This window comes from Mirounga angustirostris, unplaced genomic scaffold (genome assembly GCF_029215605.1).
Source record: "Mirounga angustirostris isolate CCGP_5_RB_7025 unplaced genomic scaffold, mMirAng1.0.hap1 SCAF_3, whole genome shotgun sequence".
NCBI classification, from domain to species: Eukaryota; Metazoa; Chordata; class Mammalia; order Carnivora; family Phocidae; genus Mirounga; species Mirounga angustirostris.
This window is the reverse complement of record NW_026991711.1, coordinates 193,108,125-193,125,957: the sequence shown is the minus strand read 5'-3', so window position 1 is coordinate 193,125,957 and position 17,833 is coordinate 193,108,125. Positions and strand designations below refer to the sequence as shown.

Sequence of the window (17,833 nt, the reverse complement as noted above, 5' to 3'; positions counted from 1 at the left end):
GCAAAATATAATTGTGGATCTCAAAATTATCAAGACTTTTTAAGACCCTTCAGTAAACTAGTGTGAGAAATTTGTCAAAGCAACTGGATAGGTGGTTGGCAGGTATTTATATGAAATAAAGTCTTAGCCCGCACGCCGTCTTCTGGCTCCTCCCTGTCTGGCCGTGTGCGTCCTGAAATCGCACTGACCCCGCTCCCCGCCTTCCCGTGCCGGGTCAGAGGTCCTGACGGGAGGCTGCCGTAGGGTCGGGTACGAAGAAAGTGGCCATGGATCCCATGGCTTGGCTTTCACGGTTATGCTTTCTTTGAAAATATTTATTATAAGCAGTTCAAGGGTTAATCACGTAAAATAAGTCCTTCGCCAGTCGACACTCCGTTTTCTTACAGCAAGGCGAGGTGGTGCTCCAGAGGCTGCACGCTCAGCCGACTTCGGGTGTGTGCCACGTCACTGTCCCCCGGGCTGGCCCTGCGACAAGTGGACAGAACGCTAATGCGCGCACAGCGGTGGCCAGCAAGTCCGTCCCCCGTCGGCCGGACATGCTGTGTCGTGGCGTGGGTGATGAAGCAGGCAGTTCTGTGAGGACCTCTTAATATACACATGGGCAGGGGCTAAAAAATGTTAGGCTTCCCTGAAAACCTTTTTCCTTCTAGAAAGGGTCAGAACGTGGTGGAGAGACTCTTCCCCACGACAGTGCGGCTCCTTCACAGAGACGTAAATCAGGGCATTGGAGGTCTTCACAGTTCGTCAAAGCCACGGGGCCGCTCCCCCGGGTGCAGGCCCGGCTCGACACCTGTGTCTTTCGTTGCGCATCTCTCTGTGCTTGGCACACACATGCTTCACAGGTGCGCCCCGGATGTGGGTCTGTCTCCTTCCTGGGCACGGCGGACTCCCTCAGCGCCGCGGACAGCGCCCAGGTTTGGGCCCCAGCTCAGGATTAGCAGCATCCCCTGGGTTTGTCTGTCCCTTTGCACTGAGATAGGGAGCCTGTGCTTCCCCTTCACTGCCCCATTGTCTCCATCGCCCTCATCTCTTTCCTCTGCCTTGTAGATTATCCCCAAACAGAGCGAGCCGGCCCGGCAGCCCGAGAGCCACCCCGAGGAGACCGAGGAGGAACTTCGTGAGCACCAGGCCCTTCTGGAGGAGCCCTACCTGGACCGGCGGTCAGGGCAGAAGGAGGTGCACGCACTGGCCGGAGTGCAGGTGAAGCAGGAGCCCATCGAGAGCGACGACGAGGAGGTGGAGCCCCCGCGGGGCGTGGAGGCCGGCCAGCGCCAGCCCACAGAGCAGGAGTTGCTCTTCACACAGGTGACCGTGCTGGCCAGGGCCAGGCGAGGTGGGAGAGGACGGGCAGGCAGGGCAGAGGGACGGTACGGGCCTCGGTGTCCCCCAGCCCCCAAGGGGCAGCGCCCTGTGGCTGGCAGTCAGTGGACACTGACGGGTCCCCCACTCCCGCCTGGCCGGGTCCTTGCCCACCCTGCTCTGGGTGGTGTGGGATGTGGCTGTGGTTTGAAGTCTATTTTACCTTAGCAGTACCTGCAGATACGGGTCCTACTGGCCGTCTGTCCACTGGGCCATCTGTGCACCTGTATCCCAGCCAAACGCCAGCCCCACAGTCCCTAGATATTACTTTCTTTCAGATGTAAAAACTGTAGGTTCACATAAATCCAAGTGTTAGTAAGATCAGCATATCGTTAAAGGTAGGAGGAGGAAGATTGATTTCTTAACTGACCAAAAAGGTAGGCAGGGCCTTTGGGGGCTCAAGGGGCAGTAGTGACCCAACTTTATAGATCCAGAAAAACAGTGACACAGTTACCTAGTCCCGGGCACTGACACATATTAACCAAACTCACAAGAGACTGATGAATGATTTATCAGTTTATAGTGAAAAGTAAGGCTTCCATGCCTGCAAAGCACTGGGACAGCCAGCCAGTGAGTCGGAAGCCCCACGGAGGCCGCTTGTTCTTGGTCGGCAGGACCCGAGAGCCAGGGGTACACAGGACGTGGGAACTGGTCATAGCCTTCAGCAGCAGAGCTGTGTCTGGAGCGTGGTAACTCCTGTCCTCCGGAGTCGGGTGCTGCAGGCAGCCAGTGTTTATCGTGCTTTTCTGAGCCTGGCTGGCTGTCCTCGGAGACTCTCCCAGAATGGGGCTTTGCTCTGGGGCGGTGGGAGGGCCTCACGGTTGTACCTGGAATTCAGCGCATTATTAGGATGCTTATAGGAAATTGGAAAGGCCTTACATAAATGTTTAGGGCTAGTGTCTTGCAGATGATAAAGTGATCACGTTATTGTGCTCTAAACCCAAGACAATGATTAGAGACGCTTATTTTCTGTATTCTTTGAGGAATAATGAGCAGAGCTCCCTATGGGGCACTTGGTGGTCCTTGTAAGCTTAAGACAGGGCAGCCGATGTTTTGGAAACCGAGCGTCAGGGAGAGGTGCTCTTAGGTGGTGTCCGGTGTCCGTGGCGGTGGGTGTGAGTCGGGCGTCCCGCCGGCAGAAGCACGGCAAGGCGGCTTCGGGCACCTGGCCCCGTTCTCTCTTTCTGCTCCTTCCCGACTCCGCTTCCTGAAGGCAGGACAATGGGGCATCTGGGCGGAGAGGCTCTCTTCCCTCTGGCGGCCGCACGGCTGCTGGGCTGCTGCCTCTCATGAGGGGCTACGGCTGGGGACCTTGTTGTCTCGCGAAAGGACAGGGTCTGTTCATGGGTCGTGGAGGAGCCCTGCCATCCCTGGCGCCTAGGCCAGCCGCCCGCGGTGCCTGCACCGCTCCGGGGACGCCCTCCCTGCGGGCCTGGCCCCTGCCTCCTCGGGGACGCTCCAGGCGGGCTCGCCTCTGCCTGTCGCAGGGATGTGCGCCTCGGGGTCTCCCTCCCTCACGGGCCCCGGGCCCCACCCAGCGCTCCCCTCTCTGCCGTGGCCCTGGGTCTGACTCCTGGCTCCTGCCCACTCCCACAGCCCCTCCTGGAGTCCCCCGTGTCTCTCCGCGGGCTCGCGTGCAGGGCAGAGAAGAGCTGTGCGAGCTCGTGAGGTGCCCGCCCGCCACGGTCGAGAGAGGCTGTCCCTGCTCCAGGCACCGCGCTGCCTTGTCACCCCTGAGCTCCCTTAGTTTCTGAACTGCCCGTTCTGGATCCCTGTGGTATTGTGCCAAAGCCAGCTCTTGCCATGGAAACACAATTTTCGTGAAAAAGAGTTTGTCATGGAAGCCTGTGTTTAATGAATTCACCTCTTCTTCACTCTGGTTATTTTTCTGAAAGGTGGCTGACATCCTGGGGACGGTCCATCTGGTCCCCGCCTCCTCAGAGGGCGCGCCCCGCCTCCCTGTCCCCGACACTGGCCAGCTGGGCCTGGGCATCTGGAACCTGAACATTTCTCCTTTGCTTCATCTAGAGTCTTTCTGCCCCTGAGTGGGGGTGTGGGGTGGGGAGAGGCCAGCGAGCAAACCGTGGCCGCAAGTGAGTCAGCGTTTCCGTTCTGCGATGTGCTCCTCACACACATTTCTGGCATGCAGATCACGTCCTCTCCGTCCAAAGCAAGACAGCAGCAGACTGGCCCCGGAGGGCTGCCTGTAGGCGGGGGCCTCCATGGGCAACAGGCAGCCCCTCCCGGCCAGCTGCCCCAGCGTGCTCCCGGACCGTGTGAGCAAATGAATGGGCAAATGGTTTGCAGGCAGAGATCCGTGTAGCCCTTCAGGCAGGGAGGTGGGAGGTTTCCTGGCAGCAACAAACCCCATGTGCCTTCTCCCCCCAGCAAGCCCTTCTCCTGGAGCAGCAGCGGATCCACCAGCTGAGGAACTACCAGGCGTCCATGGAGGCCGCCGGCATCCCCGTGTCCTTCGGCGGCCACCGGCCTCTGTCCCGGGCGCAGTCCTCCCCGGCGTCTGCCACCTTCCCCATGTCTGTGCAGGAGCCCCCCACCAAACCGAGGTTCACCACAGGTACGTGCCCGGCGGGCCCTGGGGTCGGGGCGGCCCCGTCCGACTGGCCGGCCGACGCCTGCAGGCGAGACTGGCCCGCGGCTGCAGCGGACACGGGAGGCCCGCATGGGGCTGCACGGGTCCGAGGGCCAGCCACCGGTGACCTGCACCCCGGCTGGGCGACCAGATGTGTCGCTCGCTGAGGCTCTCTTCCCACCCCCCCTCCTCGATGCCGTGGTCTTTCCTAGGCGCAGAAGCCCACCCTTCCCTTTGCTGGAGAATCCGTTTCCTCCAGAGACAGCCCACCGGCGGGCCAGTGTGGCCGGCGGGCTAGGGGGCTTGCCACCCGTGCCCAGCAGGGACAGTGAGCTTGTCCTTTCTCATCCGCCGCTCTGCGAACCGAACCTTCTGCGGGGCCTTGCCCACGCGGCCCAGGTAGCTTGCGGGTATCAGGCCACGTGGTGTGAGGACGGCTCAGCCCTCCCTGCCTCGCCCCTGCAGGAGACGGGCAGGAACCCGCCAGCAGGACTCTGTTCCTGCCCCAACTGCGCCGCCCCCACGGTCAGGGACCAGAACTGTGTAGGCGGGTCTGAGGCTCCCGGCTCTGAGTCAGGCGGGCCCGGGACAGAGGGCAGTGGGACGGCTCTGCAGATCGTTCTCGGCTCATACTTCTTGTCAGAGACAGAGGAGGAAAAAGTGCTCTAAGTTCAGAATGGTTTCGTCTTTCTTCAGACAGCCCTGTAATAGGACAAAGTAGAAAACACCCTATTTTTCTGTGCACTGTAACGTGTAGCCTCTAAACATGACTAAGTTCTCTCTGTTACGTGATAAAAGGATACTCTTCATATTCAGAGAAAATTGTAATTCGTAATTAGCCAGAGATTAAACCAGTGCTTTTCAGAAAGAAAACCAGGAAGCTGCCGAAGGTCACGGATGGAATCAGCAGGGGACCTGAGGTGGACACGTCCCTAAGAGAGAAGCCCCTCCCCTGTGGCCACAGCAGAAATGCGCCACATAAAATGTGCCCACCGTGGGGGCCAGGGAGACCCTCAGGCACCTTGTACCTGCGTGCTTCCCTGGCGGGGGTGCTCAGCCTGGGGGGAGCCCTCTGCTGATACACTTTTTTAGCTCATCTGCGTTACTTTTTTAAAATTTATAAAAACAGTATGAGTTCCCTGTTAAAAAACAAACAGACAAACAAACAGAATGGAAACGCCAAGAAACTGACAGTTGCCCCTAAATCCCACGCCCCAGAGGTAGCCATCGTTAGTAGTCTGGTTTAAATCTTCCAGATGTGTTTCTGTGCATAGCCAGACGGACAGATGGACACAGACATGGTGTAGTTTGCGCAGATAGGACTCAGTTGTCCCTGTGTGCCTTTTGTTAATCCCCACGCCCTACCTTGGGGTCTTGGTGCACGTGGATGGGCTCGCCGTCTTAGCTGCAGCGCGTCCCGCAGAGTGTGCTGGCTGGTTCTGCCGCTTCCCCGCCCTGCAGACTCGTCTCCAGTGTCCCATCCGTAGGCAGGAGTGACGTGGTGTCACCTCGAAAGTTCCAGCCACATGGCCAGTAAATATCAGTCGACTGCTTTGTCAAGATGATGCCGTGTTCGTTGCACTGATGGGCATCTGGGTTGTTTGTGCGCGTGTGCACACGTGTTCCGCACACATGCGCATATGTGCACAGAGATGTGTATACGTTGCCCTTATGAACTGCCGAACACAACCTCTTGGTGTACGTGTCTTGCCCACACAGTTGAGCGCGCTGGGGGCGAGTTTCTGCAGCTGCTTGTTCTCCCACATGTCCCACCGTGCCCCGCTCAGTTTTGCTGGTATGTCCAGAATTCCCGCAGCACCAGGGGACAGACCCCTGTTAGCCCGACTCACAGAGACCAAAGGGGTGGTGCGGGGACTCATGCCCCCAGAGGCCAGGTGTCCGGCGGGGCCGCAGCTCCGCTCCCCTGTGGTCGGTGACGGCGCCTCCGCTCCCCAGCCCCCGACACGTGGAAGTGGCAGCCGTGGGTCTGATGCACACGCGCCCCCACCTCTGTTGGCCGGAGTGAGCAGACGCCCCTCACAGAGACCTGCCTGACCCTCGGGGCAGGTGTGAGGGGGCTGCAGCAGGGACAGTGGGCCACCCCTCCCGGCAGACGTCTCGCTCCCCCCTCTGCAGGTGGGGCACAGGACAGGGCTGCATCCTGGAGGGAGCTGTAGGGGAGTGCGCAGCACCCACCTGCCTTTCCCCTTCCTCCAGCCTCGCCTCTGGACGTGCAGCATCCATCCTCCTTGCGGCATCTTCCTGGCCGTGACCTCAGTCACTCTGGTCCGGGGGTGTCCCCGTTCCCTGTGCCGCAGAGCCCGGGTGCGGCGTCCCTCCCCAAGGGTGACCCCGTTGCCACGGCTCCCTGAGGGGCGCCAGCAGGCATCGCAGCTCTGCGCTATCCCCAGGGACGCTGCAGACGGGTACTTAGCACGAGTTCCTGGACTCAGTGATGTCCGCTCTGTGTTGATTTTGAATACCCTGGTGTTTGCCTGTTTGTATGTGTGCTCACGCTGTCCCAGCCGCTCTGGAAGGTTCTAAGGGTAGGAACCAAGTCTTGCCTTTCTTCTGAGCCCCAGAACCTGGGACAGGACTCAGTCCAGCACACGGCTTCATAGAGAGGCTGCTCCCTGACAAGAGGGACTGGCACTTGGGACTAAAAGCTCTGAGTTTTGGAGGACAGCACAGTCCTGCCACAGCAGTGCCCCACGGCTGAGGGCGTGGGGCGTGGCGTGGGGCGTCTCTCCGTTTCTTTCTTCTTGACCTGCCCCCCCCCGGGGACCTCTGGGCACGTGCTGTGAGCAGGACACTTCCTCTGCTTCCGTTTCGGGAGCTCCGCTTGGCCTCTGGCGAACTGGGATTTTCCCGCCAAGTGGCCCTAGTGGGCGGAACGCCGCGTTGGCCTCTGTCAGTCCGGGGGGGAGGCGGCCTGCGTGCTGGGAGGTGGTGGGCGGCAGCCGAGGACGCCCGCCCGCTCTGACGGGTGGGCCGCACGCTCTGCTCCAGGCCTCGTGTACGACACGTTGATGCTGAAGCACCAGTGCACCTGTGGGAACACCAACAGCCACCCCGAGCACGCCGGCAGGATCCAGAGCATCTGGTCTCGGCTGCAGGAGACCGGCCTCCGAGGCAAATGTGAGGTAAGGCTGGCCCACACGGGCCTGCGCCGGGCACCGCCGGTGGGCCGGGAGCCCAGGGCTGTTTCCCTGCACAGCCAGGTCCCCCTTCCCGGAGGCCAGCCTCTGTCCTGCCTCCCGTCTCCCTGCCAGCGGCTGGCCTCCCACGTGCCCCCCACGTGGACAGGGATGGGACATGGGCTGACTCGTGCTGCCCCACACAGTGGTCGGGAAGGCTAGGGCCCTACAGCTGATGAACACCGTCCACACCCACCTGTCACAGCCCCGGGCCCAGCTGGACCAAGGCCCGAGCAGGCGCGCCGGAGAGTGGGGGCGGCAGAGCCCCCTGTGCCTCCACCCGTCGCCCCCGCAGAAGCTAGGATATTTGGGAATTTAAGTCATTGTGGTTCCGCGACCCCCATCCTTACTGGTTTTAGGATGATACATGATTTTCAAGGGGGGCAGGGGCCCGAAAGCCGGGTCCAGCATCCTGCCCTGGGGCGCCCTCTGGGGAGGGTGTGACCCCACCCGGCTGCTGCGGAATGGACGATGGCATCTGCTCTGGGGTCTGGCCCGAGGCTGCACCACTGGGGGGCAGCATTGCCCTGGCGGACACCCCTAAGGAAATCTCCCGGGCCTGGGTGCCCTTCCGTGCCTCCCCCACCCTGCGGGACCAGCCCCGTGACCTGCTCTTTACCCTCTGGCCTCTCCCAGGAGGGTGCCCTCAGCCCAGGGGCCTCTCGGGGAGCTTCTGTGCCAGAAGAGCAGACACGAACAGGAGTGGGACAGTGAAACAGCACACCTGGGGGGATGAGACCCTCAGACCCCTCTGCCCTCCTGTGGCCCTGAGGCGGGAAGCGCCGCCTGCTCCCCGGCCAGGGGCTGTGGGGGGTCCCCGACCTGCGGACCGAGATACAAAGGAGGAAGGGGGTCGGAAGGATGGTTGGGAAGAGGCCCGGGTAAAGCGTGCAGCTTCCATGTGGCGACATCAGGGACGCAGAGCCAGGTGCCCTCGATGGGCGGGGACCCTGACCTCAGGGTGCACCTCCTGCTTCACTCAGCCCAAGGGAATGTGGTGGCCCTGCCTCCACCAGGCCCCCACGCAGGCCCCTGAGGTGGCAGAGGGCCCGGGTGCTGGACATGTTGGTAGGAATTGGCCTTGACCACAGAGAGGTTAGCGGGACCGGCCAGGTGGAGGCCCAGGCCTCCTGGTCTGTGCCCCTTGACCTGGCAGACGGGTGTGGGAGCGCTGCAGGCCGGGCTCCCCTCCCCCTGCTGCTGCGTCGGGCCCAGCTAGGCAGTGGAGGGCGTGGAGCTCACGGCCCTGTCCACGCCGGGACACCAGGCTGGCGGAGACCTGGCCACACCGCCCCGCCTCTGCTCCCTCTGCTCTCGTTGCCCTCCTGTGTCTGCGGGCGTCCCTTGGGAGGCTGTCACCTGTGAGCAGTTACGGATCTCCACAAGGTGGCAGGGAGTAAGAGCAGGCCCTGGACCACGACCACCACCAGGGCCTCCACGGTCGTCGAGACGGTCGTGGAGACTCCCGTGTGACCGTGGCCCTCAGAAAGCCGTGTCAGTGGGCAATGTTAGCTTGAACCTCGCTCCATTAACCACCTTCCTTTTAAGTTTAAATAAGCATAGCCCAACTAAAGAATAGTAGATTTTATGTTAATTTCTGAGGAAATGTGAAAATAACTGTGTAGCCTCCATGTGAAGAATATCCAAAGCAAAGGAAAATGTGGACCGACACGCAGATGATGAGGTAAATTCGCAGACTTCAGGCCCAGTGCGGATCGCAGTGAGGGGCTCATTCCCAGGGCTCGGGGGTGTGCAGGGCCTGGGTGAGTCCGCGGGCCTGGAGAGAGCAGCCCCCCCACCCCGAAGAGCAGACCCCAGCAGCTGGGAAGCAAAGTAGCAATTTGATGCCAGATCATTTGGGTGACAGGGAAGGTTAAAGCGTTGAAGGCTGGAATTATCTGTCTAAATCTGTTTTTCAAAGTTATAATTAGAGTGTTGGCTCTCCAAAACATTTTTTAAGTATTTTTTAGATGTGTTGGGTGCGGTTTACTTTTTATTCTGCAGGAACCAAATGATTTTGTGCCCATGTACGTATAAAATTCAGTTTCCTTTGGGGTGATGGTTTTTGTAGCAACGGTTTTCTGTTGAAAGTGGGCCCCAAAGGCACAGGGAGACGTGAGCCCTCTTCCTCTGTCCCTGCAGTGCATCCGCGGACGGAAGGCCACGCTGGAGGAACTGCAGGCCGTGCACTCGGAGGCACACACGCTGCTGTACGGCACAAACCCCCTCAACAGGCAGAAACTGGACAGTAAGAAACTTCTAGGTATTTCAAGGCCTTCTTTACCTTTCCCGCCTGAGGCGGTGTTTCCAGCCCTGCGCTCGCTGGGCCCGCCCTTGGCCCCAGCGGCGGCGGCGTGGCAGGGGTGGCCCTGTGCGTGGCGCCTGCACCAGGTACCGAGCTGAGGGCTGGAGGAGGGTCTCACCGCCAGCTTTCACCCGGCCGGCGGGTTTCCTGCCGGGGTCAGCGGTGGGCTATAGAAATGGGGTGACACCTGCTGGTTTTGCGGAACGTCCTGTAACAGCGTCGATACCAGAGGCTGGAGGGTGCGGGTCCTTAAGCTCCGGGCCTGCTGTGAGCCTGGAGTCCGGGGGAGGAGAGGGGCAGCCTGGAGAGGGCTCTCTGCAGGGTCTGGGCCTCCGTGCTGGCGGCCGGAACTTGCCGACGGGCCTCTGCTGCTGGGGAGGCAGGAGTCTCAGCAGCGCGGACCTGCAGCAGAGGCCGGTCGGGAGCCTCCGGCCCCTTGGGCTCCTGGGCGCAGACCCCATCCCGGTCACGGCCCTTCCTGGGCATCTCTCACCCCAGCCTCCCGGCCACCATGAACCTGCAGGGATGCGGGGGGCTGGTTCCTCTCCGGTGTCTCCAGAGGCTCTGCTCACGCTGTGCTGGGGGGATCCCGCTGCAGTGCGGCCCCGTTCACCCACGTGTGCGTGCGTGCACACATGTGCACTCGCTCCTTCCGTCACCCCCTCGCCCCCTTAGGGAGCGCATCTTCTGTGCTGGAAGTCCCGTCAGCATGGCGCTGCCTGACACGGTTGCAGGGGCCCTTGTCCGTGGACGGGGTGGAGCTGGTGGCCAGGAGGAAACCTGCGGGTTCTGTCCTGGGGTGGCCAGTCATGCTGCTTCCCAAGCCCCACTGCCCTGTAGTAACAAGACTTTCAAAAGACATGACTACTTGCTCTGGGAGGTGGGAGAGGCCCCAGCGCGGGAGGGCCTGGAGGCTGGAGAGAGAGCAGGTGGGCAGCAGGTGCTGCGAAGTGTCCGGCGCTTCGGACAGAAGCCCCCGATGGCACCACAGACTCAGACAGCTTGGGTTGGCCCCTGCAGAGACCCTGGGCCTGGGGTGGAGGGTAGGGCGGCCAGACAGGGGCTGGGCCAGAGGTCCTGAGAGGCCCAGCCTCCCACGCCCTCCCAACCCCAGGACCCTGAACAGAAAGGGCACAGGGCTCCCTGGCAGGGACAAATGTCAGGAGCAGAACAGGGCAAGGCACTGCCCACCTCCCGCCTCCCCTCATGTGGACCCTGCCCTCAGGCAGACATTACAGACCCCTCTTCAGAGAATGACCAGCCCAGAGGAAGCCGACATGAGGATGCCGGACAGAGAGCCCACAGCTCAGAAGCCCACCATGTGCCTGAAACTCCCAGTGGCTTTTAGGCCTCCGTCTGAGGAACAGATGACCGAGGATTATCCGCACACGGGGAAGTGCATCGCGGGGAGATGAGTCTGAGACAGGGCAGCTCTGAGGACAGACTTCTGAGAGAGGTGGACACTAGAGAAAACCAGAACTGTCCTTACTATCCTTAAAGAGAGGAGCTACCACGGCCATGTAACGTGGACAAGAGCAGCGAGGAAGGAAGAGACCAGGACGCTAAAGAAAGTCCCATCAGATGCAGTCTCGGGAGTCGAGAGCCCCATGTTGGGAGGTAGATGCGGTCAGTCCCCTGGGAAGCAGAGCAACATGGGCAGGAGTCCGGAAGTGGGAAGAAGAGGAAGAGAATCAAAGGAGCATTCCCGGCATGCACGGGCTCCCAGGAAGAGCAAGAGGAAGGGAAGAGAACATCTTGGAGCAATCACGAGCCGGCCCCAGAACCACGGGGCGAGCCGCGCCACCCAGACCCTCCAAGGAGCCGAAGGGACAGATGTGGAATGGCGGGGACCAGGTGAGGTGTGCCAGATTCCAGGGTGAATGCCCCACGACACCAGTGCTGGGTGGAGGCTCATCCCGGCCTGCAGCTCTGACCCAGCCAGGAAGGGCGAGGAGGAGCAGGACCCTTCCTCCAGGCTCCGGAGGACACCCTTCTCCAGCGCAGAGCGAGGCTGAGAGGGTGGACGCAGGGCCGCCGGCGGGAGAGGGAGTCGCTGAGCGAGGAGGCTGCGTGCAGAAGGCCAGCACGGCGTGATCGGCGGGGCAGCCCGGTCCCCAGGGTCCTGCGGGATCCTCAGGGAAACGCCGCTCCTGCCAGGGTGGCACCTCAGCCCGTGGGCCCCGTGATGTCGTCAGCGCCACCAAGGCACAGAACCAGTTACCCCCGACGTGAGTGGTCGCCAGGAGCTGGCCGGACGGCCTCACGTCAGAGAGCAGGGTCTGCCGTCACAGAGGCTCCCGGCGTGGGTCCTGTCCCGAGCACACGGTGCGGCGTCCGTGGCCCACCCCCACTCTAAGTGGCGGGCTCTTCCCAGTTCAGCCCCTCCTGCCTCGTCGGCCGTCAGAGGCCATGTGTTGGAGGAGCCTCCACCGAGAGCCCTTTTGCACCTGCGTCCTCTGAACTTGAGAAGTTGGCCAGGGAAGGGATATGTTTCCATATCTCGGGTAGAGGTGGGCTCGAGCGAGCAGCAGAATGGACTCGGTCTCTGAGCTAGTTTCAAACTCGGCTGAAGACAGAGGATGACAAACGAGAGACAAGGCGCCCGTGGGGCCTTCAGGGAAGAGTGAGGCAGGTGCCGCCGGCAGGGCCCAGAGCTTTCGCAGAGGCTGACCCTTCGTCGGCACCTCCTGGGCCCAGGTCAATGATGGGGTTGCCTCTCCTCAGTCAGCCCGACATCACTGGGCCCCTGAGCCCCCGCTCCTATTTCTGGCCTCTTTGCTGAAATGTCTTCCCATTATCCTCGTCCCTATTTCTGCCCCACCCCGGATGCAGCTCTTTGAGTGTATTTCGTGTTCATTTCGTTGTTGTGAAGAATATGTTGTGTTTGTATAGTTTACAGCAAAAATACCCTAAATCATTGCTTCCTCTTTTCTGCTAAACTCTGTGTTTAAAATCCTATTCCCGTGGCTACAAGGACACCTAACTGGTTACTTTCTCTGCCCTTGAGACCGGTTTTTAAACATCCGATGACTGTCCTAACCTGGAGGCCTATCGTCGGTCTGACTGGTCCACACGTAGTAAAGTTGGCGATGATCTCAGGTGTTGCTAACAACCCCAACTGGGCCTTTGAACACTACTGTGTGAGTTGCCCTCCTCTTTTTATGGAATCCACAAACTTCTCAGCCGTTCTCGAGAAGACCTGCATGGTCACTGAGGTGCCACTCAGCATGGCGCAGCTGGGCTCACGGGGGCTGCGCGGCCCAGACTTCGAGGTTCCCAGAGGTCTGGGTGTGTCGCCCGATGGCAGTCCCCTGGGAAGGGAGCCTAGTCAGATGGCCAAGCGGTGCCTGGAGGTGGCCGGGAAGGGTCGAGAGAAGAGCCCTGTACTCTGGGCACAGCACGAGGAGCCTCAGTAGGGACACACGAATGCCGGTGTCCCCACGCCACCGGCCGGGCCGGCCTCCCACCTGTCAGCCGCCGCCGTGATGGGAAAAGCATGGTGGCCCTTAACGCATCCGCCGTCACCTCTGCCTGGACGGTTGTGATCTCACCTAGGTGACGTGGCCCCAAACCACAGGAGGCCGGAGGGGCCAGAGGCGAGCAGGTGACCAGGGATGCCGAGCCTGGCCACGGGCCTCAGAAGCTGTTTCCAGAACTGCTTCCCTGAGCAGAGCCCTGTGCTTCCCGCCCACCTGGGAGTGCGTGAAATCCTACCTTTTCTCACTATTTTGGTCTTTGGATAATGAGCCAAGCCAAAATATCTAGATGATTTATGTTTTTAACGTAGACCGTATTGGCTCTCATTTCAAAAATAGAAATGCAGTGTCTTTGCAGAAGCCATTTTCCCTTGGACTTGGGCACACAGATGTGTCTGAACTCCTACGCACAGACCTGTGAGTTACCTGGGAGAAAGCGCCGTGTCCCTGTGTTGGGAAAGTCCGTGACTCGAGAAGAACCGGTCATGAGGCCAAGCCCAGCCCCAGCGGCCATGCAGGGCCATGTACGTTTGGAAGGCTGGGCCTGTCAGGGCCGCTCAGCGGCTTCAGTCGATGCCCTAGGCCGTTAGACGGGCCCCTTACAGGACATGGGGCAAAGCAGGACCACAAGAGGCTTGGCGTCCGTGCCCTCTCCTGCCCCAGGCCTGTTCCCGCAGCCCATCTTCTCCCTCCTGTTGGCTCCCCGCAGAGGGTCCCGGTGCAGACTGAGCAAGCCCCTCAGGGGCCACCCTCGGCATTCTGCCCGGCCAGCCCCCCACCCTCTCACAGGTCTCCGTATCGCCGGCTGTGGGCTAGCAGTGAGCACGAGGGAAGGAAGGCACACCTGCCCCCAGCCTCACAGGGGCTCCACCGAGAAGGTGTTTGACTAGAGCATGTGGCAGCAGGAGCCACGGATCACGACAGCGGCTGTCAGCGGGACATGGAGTGGAGGACAGCTGGGGAGCTGGGGAGGTGCAAGGAGAAGCAGGACGAGGGTAGACCTGGCACCCAGGCCTTTCCGAGGCAGCGGGGGAGGGGGGTGGCCCTGGTGAGGGTGCAGGCCGGAGCCTGGTGCATGACGTGGCCCCTGGTGGCTCGGGGCCTGGTGTGGTCCTCACCAGGAGTTGGGATGAGGCGGGCACAGGCCAGGTCCAGTGACCCCAGACCTGTTTTCTTCCTGGGCCCCAGGAGTGTGATTCCTGAGCAGGAGCCGGTGTTCTGAGTCAGGGAGAAGGTGTTGGGAGTGGCCTCTGAGCAGTGGGCACAGCCCTGCCGGGTCCAGAAAGCAGAGTCTGCAGGGGGCCTAAGGAACCTGCCAGGAGAGTCCGGGGGCCGCAGGGGCAAGGCGTAGGGGAGCAGGGAGTACGGCAGAGAAGCTCTACTGGGTCAGCCCTGGGCGGGGCGGCAGCCCCATGAACCAGGGTGTCACACTTGGCAGGAGCAGGGGGCTCTCCCTTGTGACAGGTGAGCTGTAGGCTGGGTGCCAGCCAGCACTGGATCACACCGAGGAAGACGACGGTCCCTGCTTTTGTCACCGGGGCACGGGGCTGAGCTCTTTGGGACGGGGAACTTGCCCCTGCGTCTCGGGCTGGGGAAGGCCTTCTGGACGGGCAGCTCCAGCACGGTGGTTTCTTAGCTGTGTGCCATCCAGGTGGACTCGGAATGTTTCCGAATGGGGCGGGGGCTGTCGCTCTTCACCTCCCCGGGAGAGCCCTCCGTGTCTAACGGGCACCGGGGGGCGTTAGGGCCGGCGGGGGGGCTCACTGGGGAGCCAGGTTCGTCAGCGGTGGGACGTGCTCGGGACGCAGCCTTTCGGGTTGTTCGTGGCATGTACGTGAGCTCGGGCTGGAAGGAGAGGCCCAGCTCTGGGGTCCGTGCCTCAGAACAGTGGCCGTGGCCGTGGAGAATCCCAGGTCTCCACAGGGGCCGTTCCCGCGTGGCCCAAGCTGCGCTGCCCCCGGGTGCTGCCCCCACAGCAGGCCACATGGGGATGCCTTGTTACCCCTGGAACCAGTTGGCCCCTTGGCACCTGGGTACCCCCCGTTCCCGGAGCCCACGCTGTGTTCCGTGTGGGCGGGACACCTGTGACCTCTCCCTCCTGACCTGGGCTGTCTTCTCCCTGCAGGCTCGCTAACATCGGTGTTCGTCAGGCTGCCCTGTGGGGGTGTCGGGGTAAGTGTCTCTTTAATGTGTAAATAACGCCCTGTTTGTTCCCGGAGTCCCAGGGGTCCCAGAAATCGCCGTCCTGTTTTCCGCCGCGCGGATAATTGCTGCCGGGTGTTGTCCCTAAACAGGGTCCAGCGGGTGGGGCTGGGCCGGGCTCGCACGTGTGACTTCAAAGGCCTGGGAGCCTGGGAGCATTGGGGAGGCCAGACTGGGGCACCCAGCTTGCTTCGGGAAGCAGGCCCTGGTGTGCAGGTCGGGGTCCCCCCTCACCTGCGGAGAAAGAGCCTGCTCATCCCTCAGGCCGGGAATCGGTCGTGCGGGTAGAACGGCGGTGTGGTCGCCGCGGGCCCCACCGGCCCGAAGCCCCAGCTGAAGCTCAGAACGTGCGAGCCTGGTGTTTATGGGCCACGGGACGTGTGCAGAGCTGCCAGCCGGGCTGCGCTTGCTGCTTCTACGGGCGCTAACGCCCTTCAGCAGACCCTCAGGAGAACCGGTGTCGTTCACACGGCTTTCCCTGACCCTGCTGTGGGCGCTGACCTACGAAGGGCGCTCCAGGCTGGACATGCACCCCCCCCGGCGCAGCGAAGCTCAGGTGTCCCCAGCCAGAGCTCCTTGTTAACGGAGAAGGGCTCCCCGGGCTCCTGTCGCCTTGGATGAGACAGGGGTGCGGGGTGAGAGCAGGCCCGGGGGCTGAGGGCAGGCCCGAGCCCCCCCCGGGGGCCTGCTGGCCGCCGAGGTTCTGGGGCGCAGGCGAGAGCGCGGCCGGCCAGACAGCGCGGGCAACAAAGCCGCCTGGGCTGGAACTGCGCAGCCGCAGAGTATGCGCCTAATTACAGATCGCAGGGCGAAGCTCAAGGTCTGGATTCTGTTATGGAAATGAAACAAAATTGTTTTCTTCCTGAGTCTTTACAATACTCGCTGCTTTGAAAATTATCCCGTCAGAAGAAGAATAAACGGCATTTACTCATATCCCCACCAAGCCCCCTAGAGTTATTTTATTTTGTATTGTAAGTAGGCTGCAATCTCCTAATTCGGGGCAAATTTTTGGCCAGACTTGAAACGGCTTGGATTCGGCTGCCCTGCAGCCAGTGTGCTGGGCAGGATTTATAATTTGCAAATGAAAGCCGAAGTCGGGCCTGGGGCCTGGAGCCAGGCAGCCCCCCACCCCACCCCAAGTGTGCGTCCAGAGCCGAGCCCCCGCCGGCTGACCAGCACCCACCTTCACATCCAGGCCCAGAAATACTCCAGAGCAGGGAGACGGCAGGAAATCCCACCAAGTCCAGCTGGGTAGAGAGGGAGCCTGTGGACTAATTAGTGGACCGTGTGAGCCACAGGGTGTTTCGGGGATGGTTCCCTCTCGATGGTTTTCCATCGTTACCTCTACAGGGAGGGCGGAGAAAACCAGTGCCCCTGTAGGTCCTCGGGGCGGGGGCCGCCCCCCCGGGGTGTCGGGAAAGCAGCGTGTGGGTGGGAGCATGGGCGCTCTGGGCAGTGACACAGGGAGGGAGAGCCTGCTCTGCTTTCCCTGAAAGTTACTTGGAATTAACATTTGGGGTGTGTGATGGTGTTTGAAAGTCACTTCCAAACTAATTTTTTCCTTAACCGTGCTAAGGAGAGGCTTTGAATCACTAACTTTTTTTCAAAGCAAATAAAAGAACCTGCTGTGGTCCCCAGTTTCCCCTTAAGGGGACTTGGTGTGGGTGAATTCTCCTCCCTGCCAGGGGTGTGGCCCCCTCGCCAGGGCTGTGCCCCCAGCTGCATGGCTTCCCAGGGGCCATGGGGTGCCCGGAATTGGCCACCCCCGGTGCCTCCCTTCTAAATCTCCGCAGGAGCGGCCTCCATGTTTTCCTCTGCTGGTTCCTGGCTTTGCCGTGGGAAAGCAGGGGGCCGGCCTTTGCTCTTTGCTTTGGTTGCTGCGCCTACATCAGCGGTCATACTGCCACTCTGCTCCTCCCCAGAGCCTCGTGCCCCCGGAGCTCAGGGCTGTCCCCCAGCCATCCTGGGCCATCCAGCAGGGAGCTGGTGGCCAGCAGCTGGAGGACTCGGGCCCTCAAGCCGCGGGACATCTTGTTGGGGTCTCTGAGGACAGTGACAGCCTGGGACCTTGGTCCCTCACTCTGGGCAGGATGTCATGGGGCCTTTTCTGCCCTGGGGTCATGGACAGAGAGCCATCAAAGCATGTGGAGGGCTGTCCAGCCTCCCTCCCGGCTCTGCTTCCCTGGGCAGAAGACCCAAATCCTCACGTTCTGGGGAGAAAGCATCCAAGCGGTTTTGTGTAAACCACCTTCCGTCCTCAGGGGAGCGGCAGCTGATGGGACCCCCCCCTGCCACTGTCGCCCGAGGACTGTCACCTTCGATTTTAATGAGCGGGGTCTGCAGCTGAAGTAGCTGGCCCAGGACAGTTCTGTTTGAACGGTTACCTCCGTGAATAGCAGTCCAGTATTATTTACAACAGAAGCCGGGCTTTGAAAGTTGAATGTTAATGCTGCGGAGAGTCGGCAAAGTGCAGAGCGTTCTTGGGACATTTGGAAACTATTTAAAGCACACAGAGGTTTGGTCATTGAAAAGAATGGCCCTCAGAGAATAACACTCCTCCGGAAATGGCTTGAACCCCTCATAAATGTATTTTCAATCATCTTGCTTTGAAGATGAAGCTTCAAGCGTTCACTGCAGGAAATCCACCCGCCCCGCATAATGACCGGTGTCTGTCAGGTGGGCAGGGGCCCGTGGGCGCCTGGAC

At 61.1% G+C, this 17,833-nt stretch overlaps 1 protein-coding gene across 11 annotated transcripts in view; it reads left to right on the top strand.

Moving 5' to 3' along the window:
* HDAC4 (histone deacetylase 4) overlaps positions 1 to 17,833 on the top strand; it is a 297,813-nt gene that overhangs the window by 245,650 nt on the left and 34,330 nt on the right. For 10 of the 11 annotated variants that reach the window (XM_064587381.1, XM_064587379.1, XM_064587385.1 and 7 more), the window contains 5 exons: positions 1,048 to 1,305; positions 3,748 to 3,934; positions 6,959 to 7,092; positions 9,289 to 9,409; positions 15,053 to 15,099. In XM_064587381.1, coding sequence (XP_064443451.1) covers positions 1,048 to 1,305; positions 3,748 to 3,934; positions 6,959 to 7,092; positions 9,289 to 9,409; positions 15,053 to 15,099 — 747 coding nt within the window. The remainder of the gene's footprint in view (positions 1 to 1,047; positions 1,306 to 3,747; positions 3,935 to 6,958; positions 7,093 to 9,288; positions 9,410 to 15,052; positions 15,100 to 17,833) is intronic. The other variant, XM_064587380.1, reaches the window with a different exon arrangement.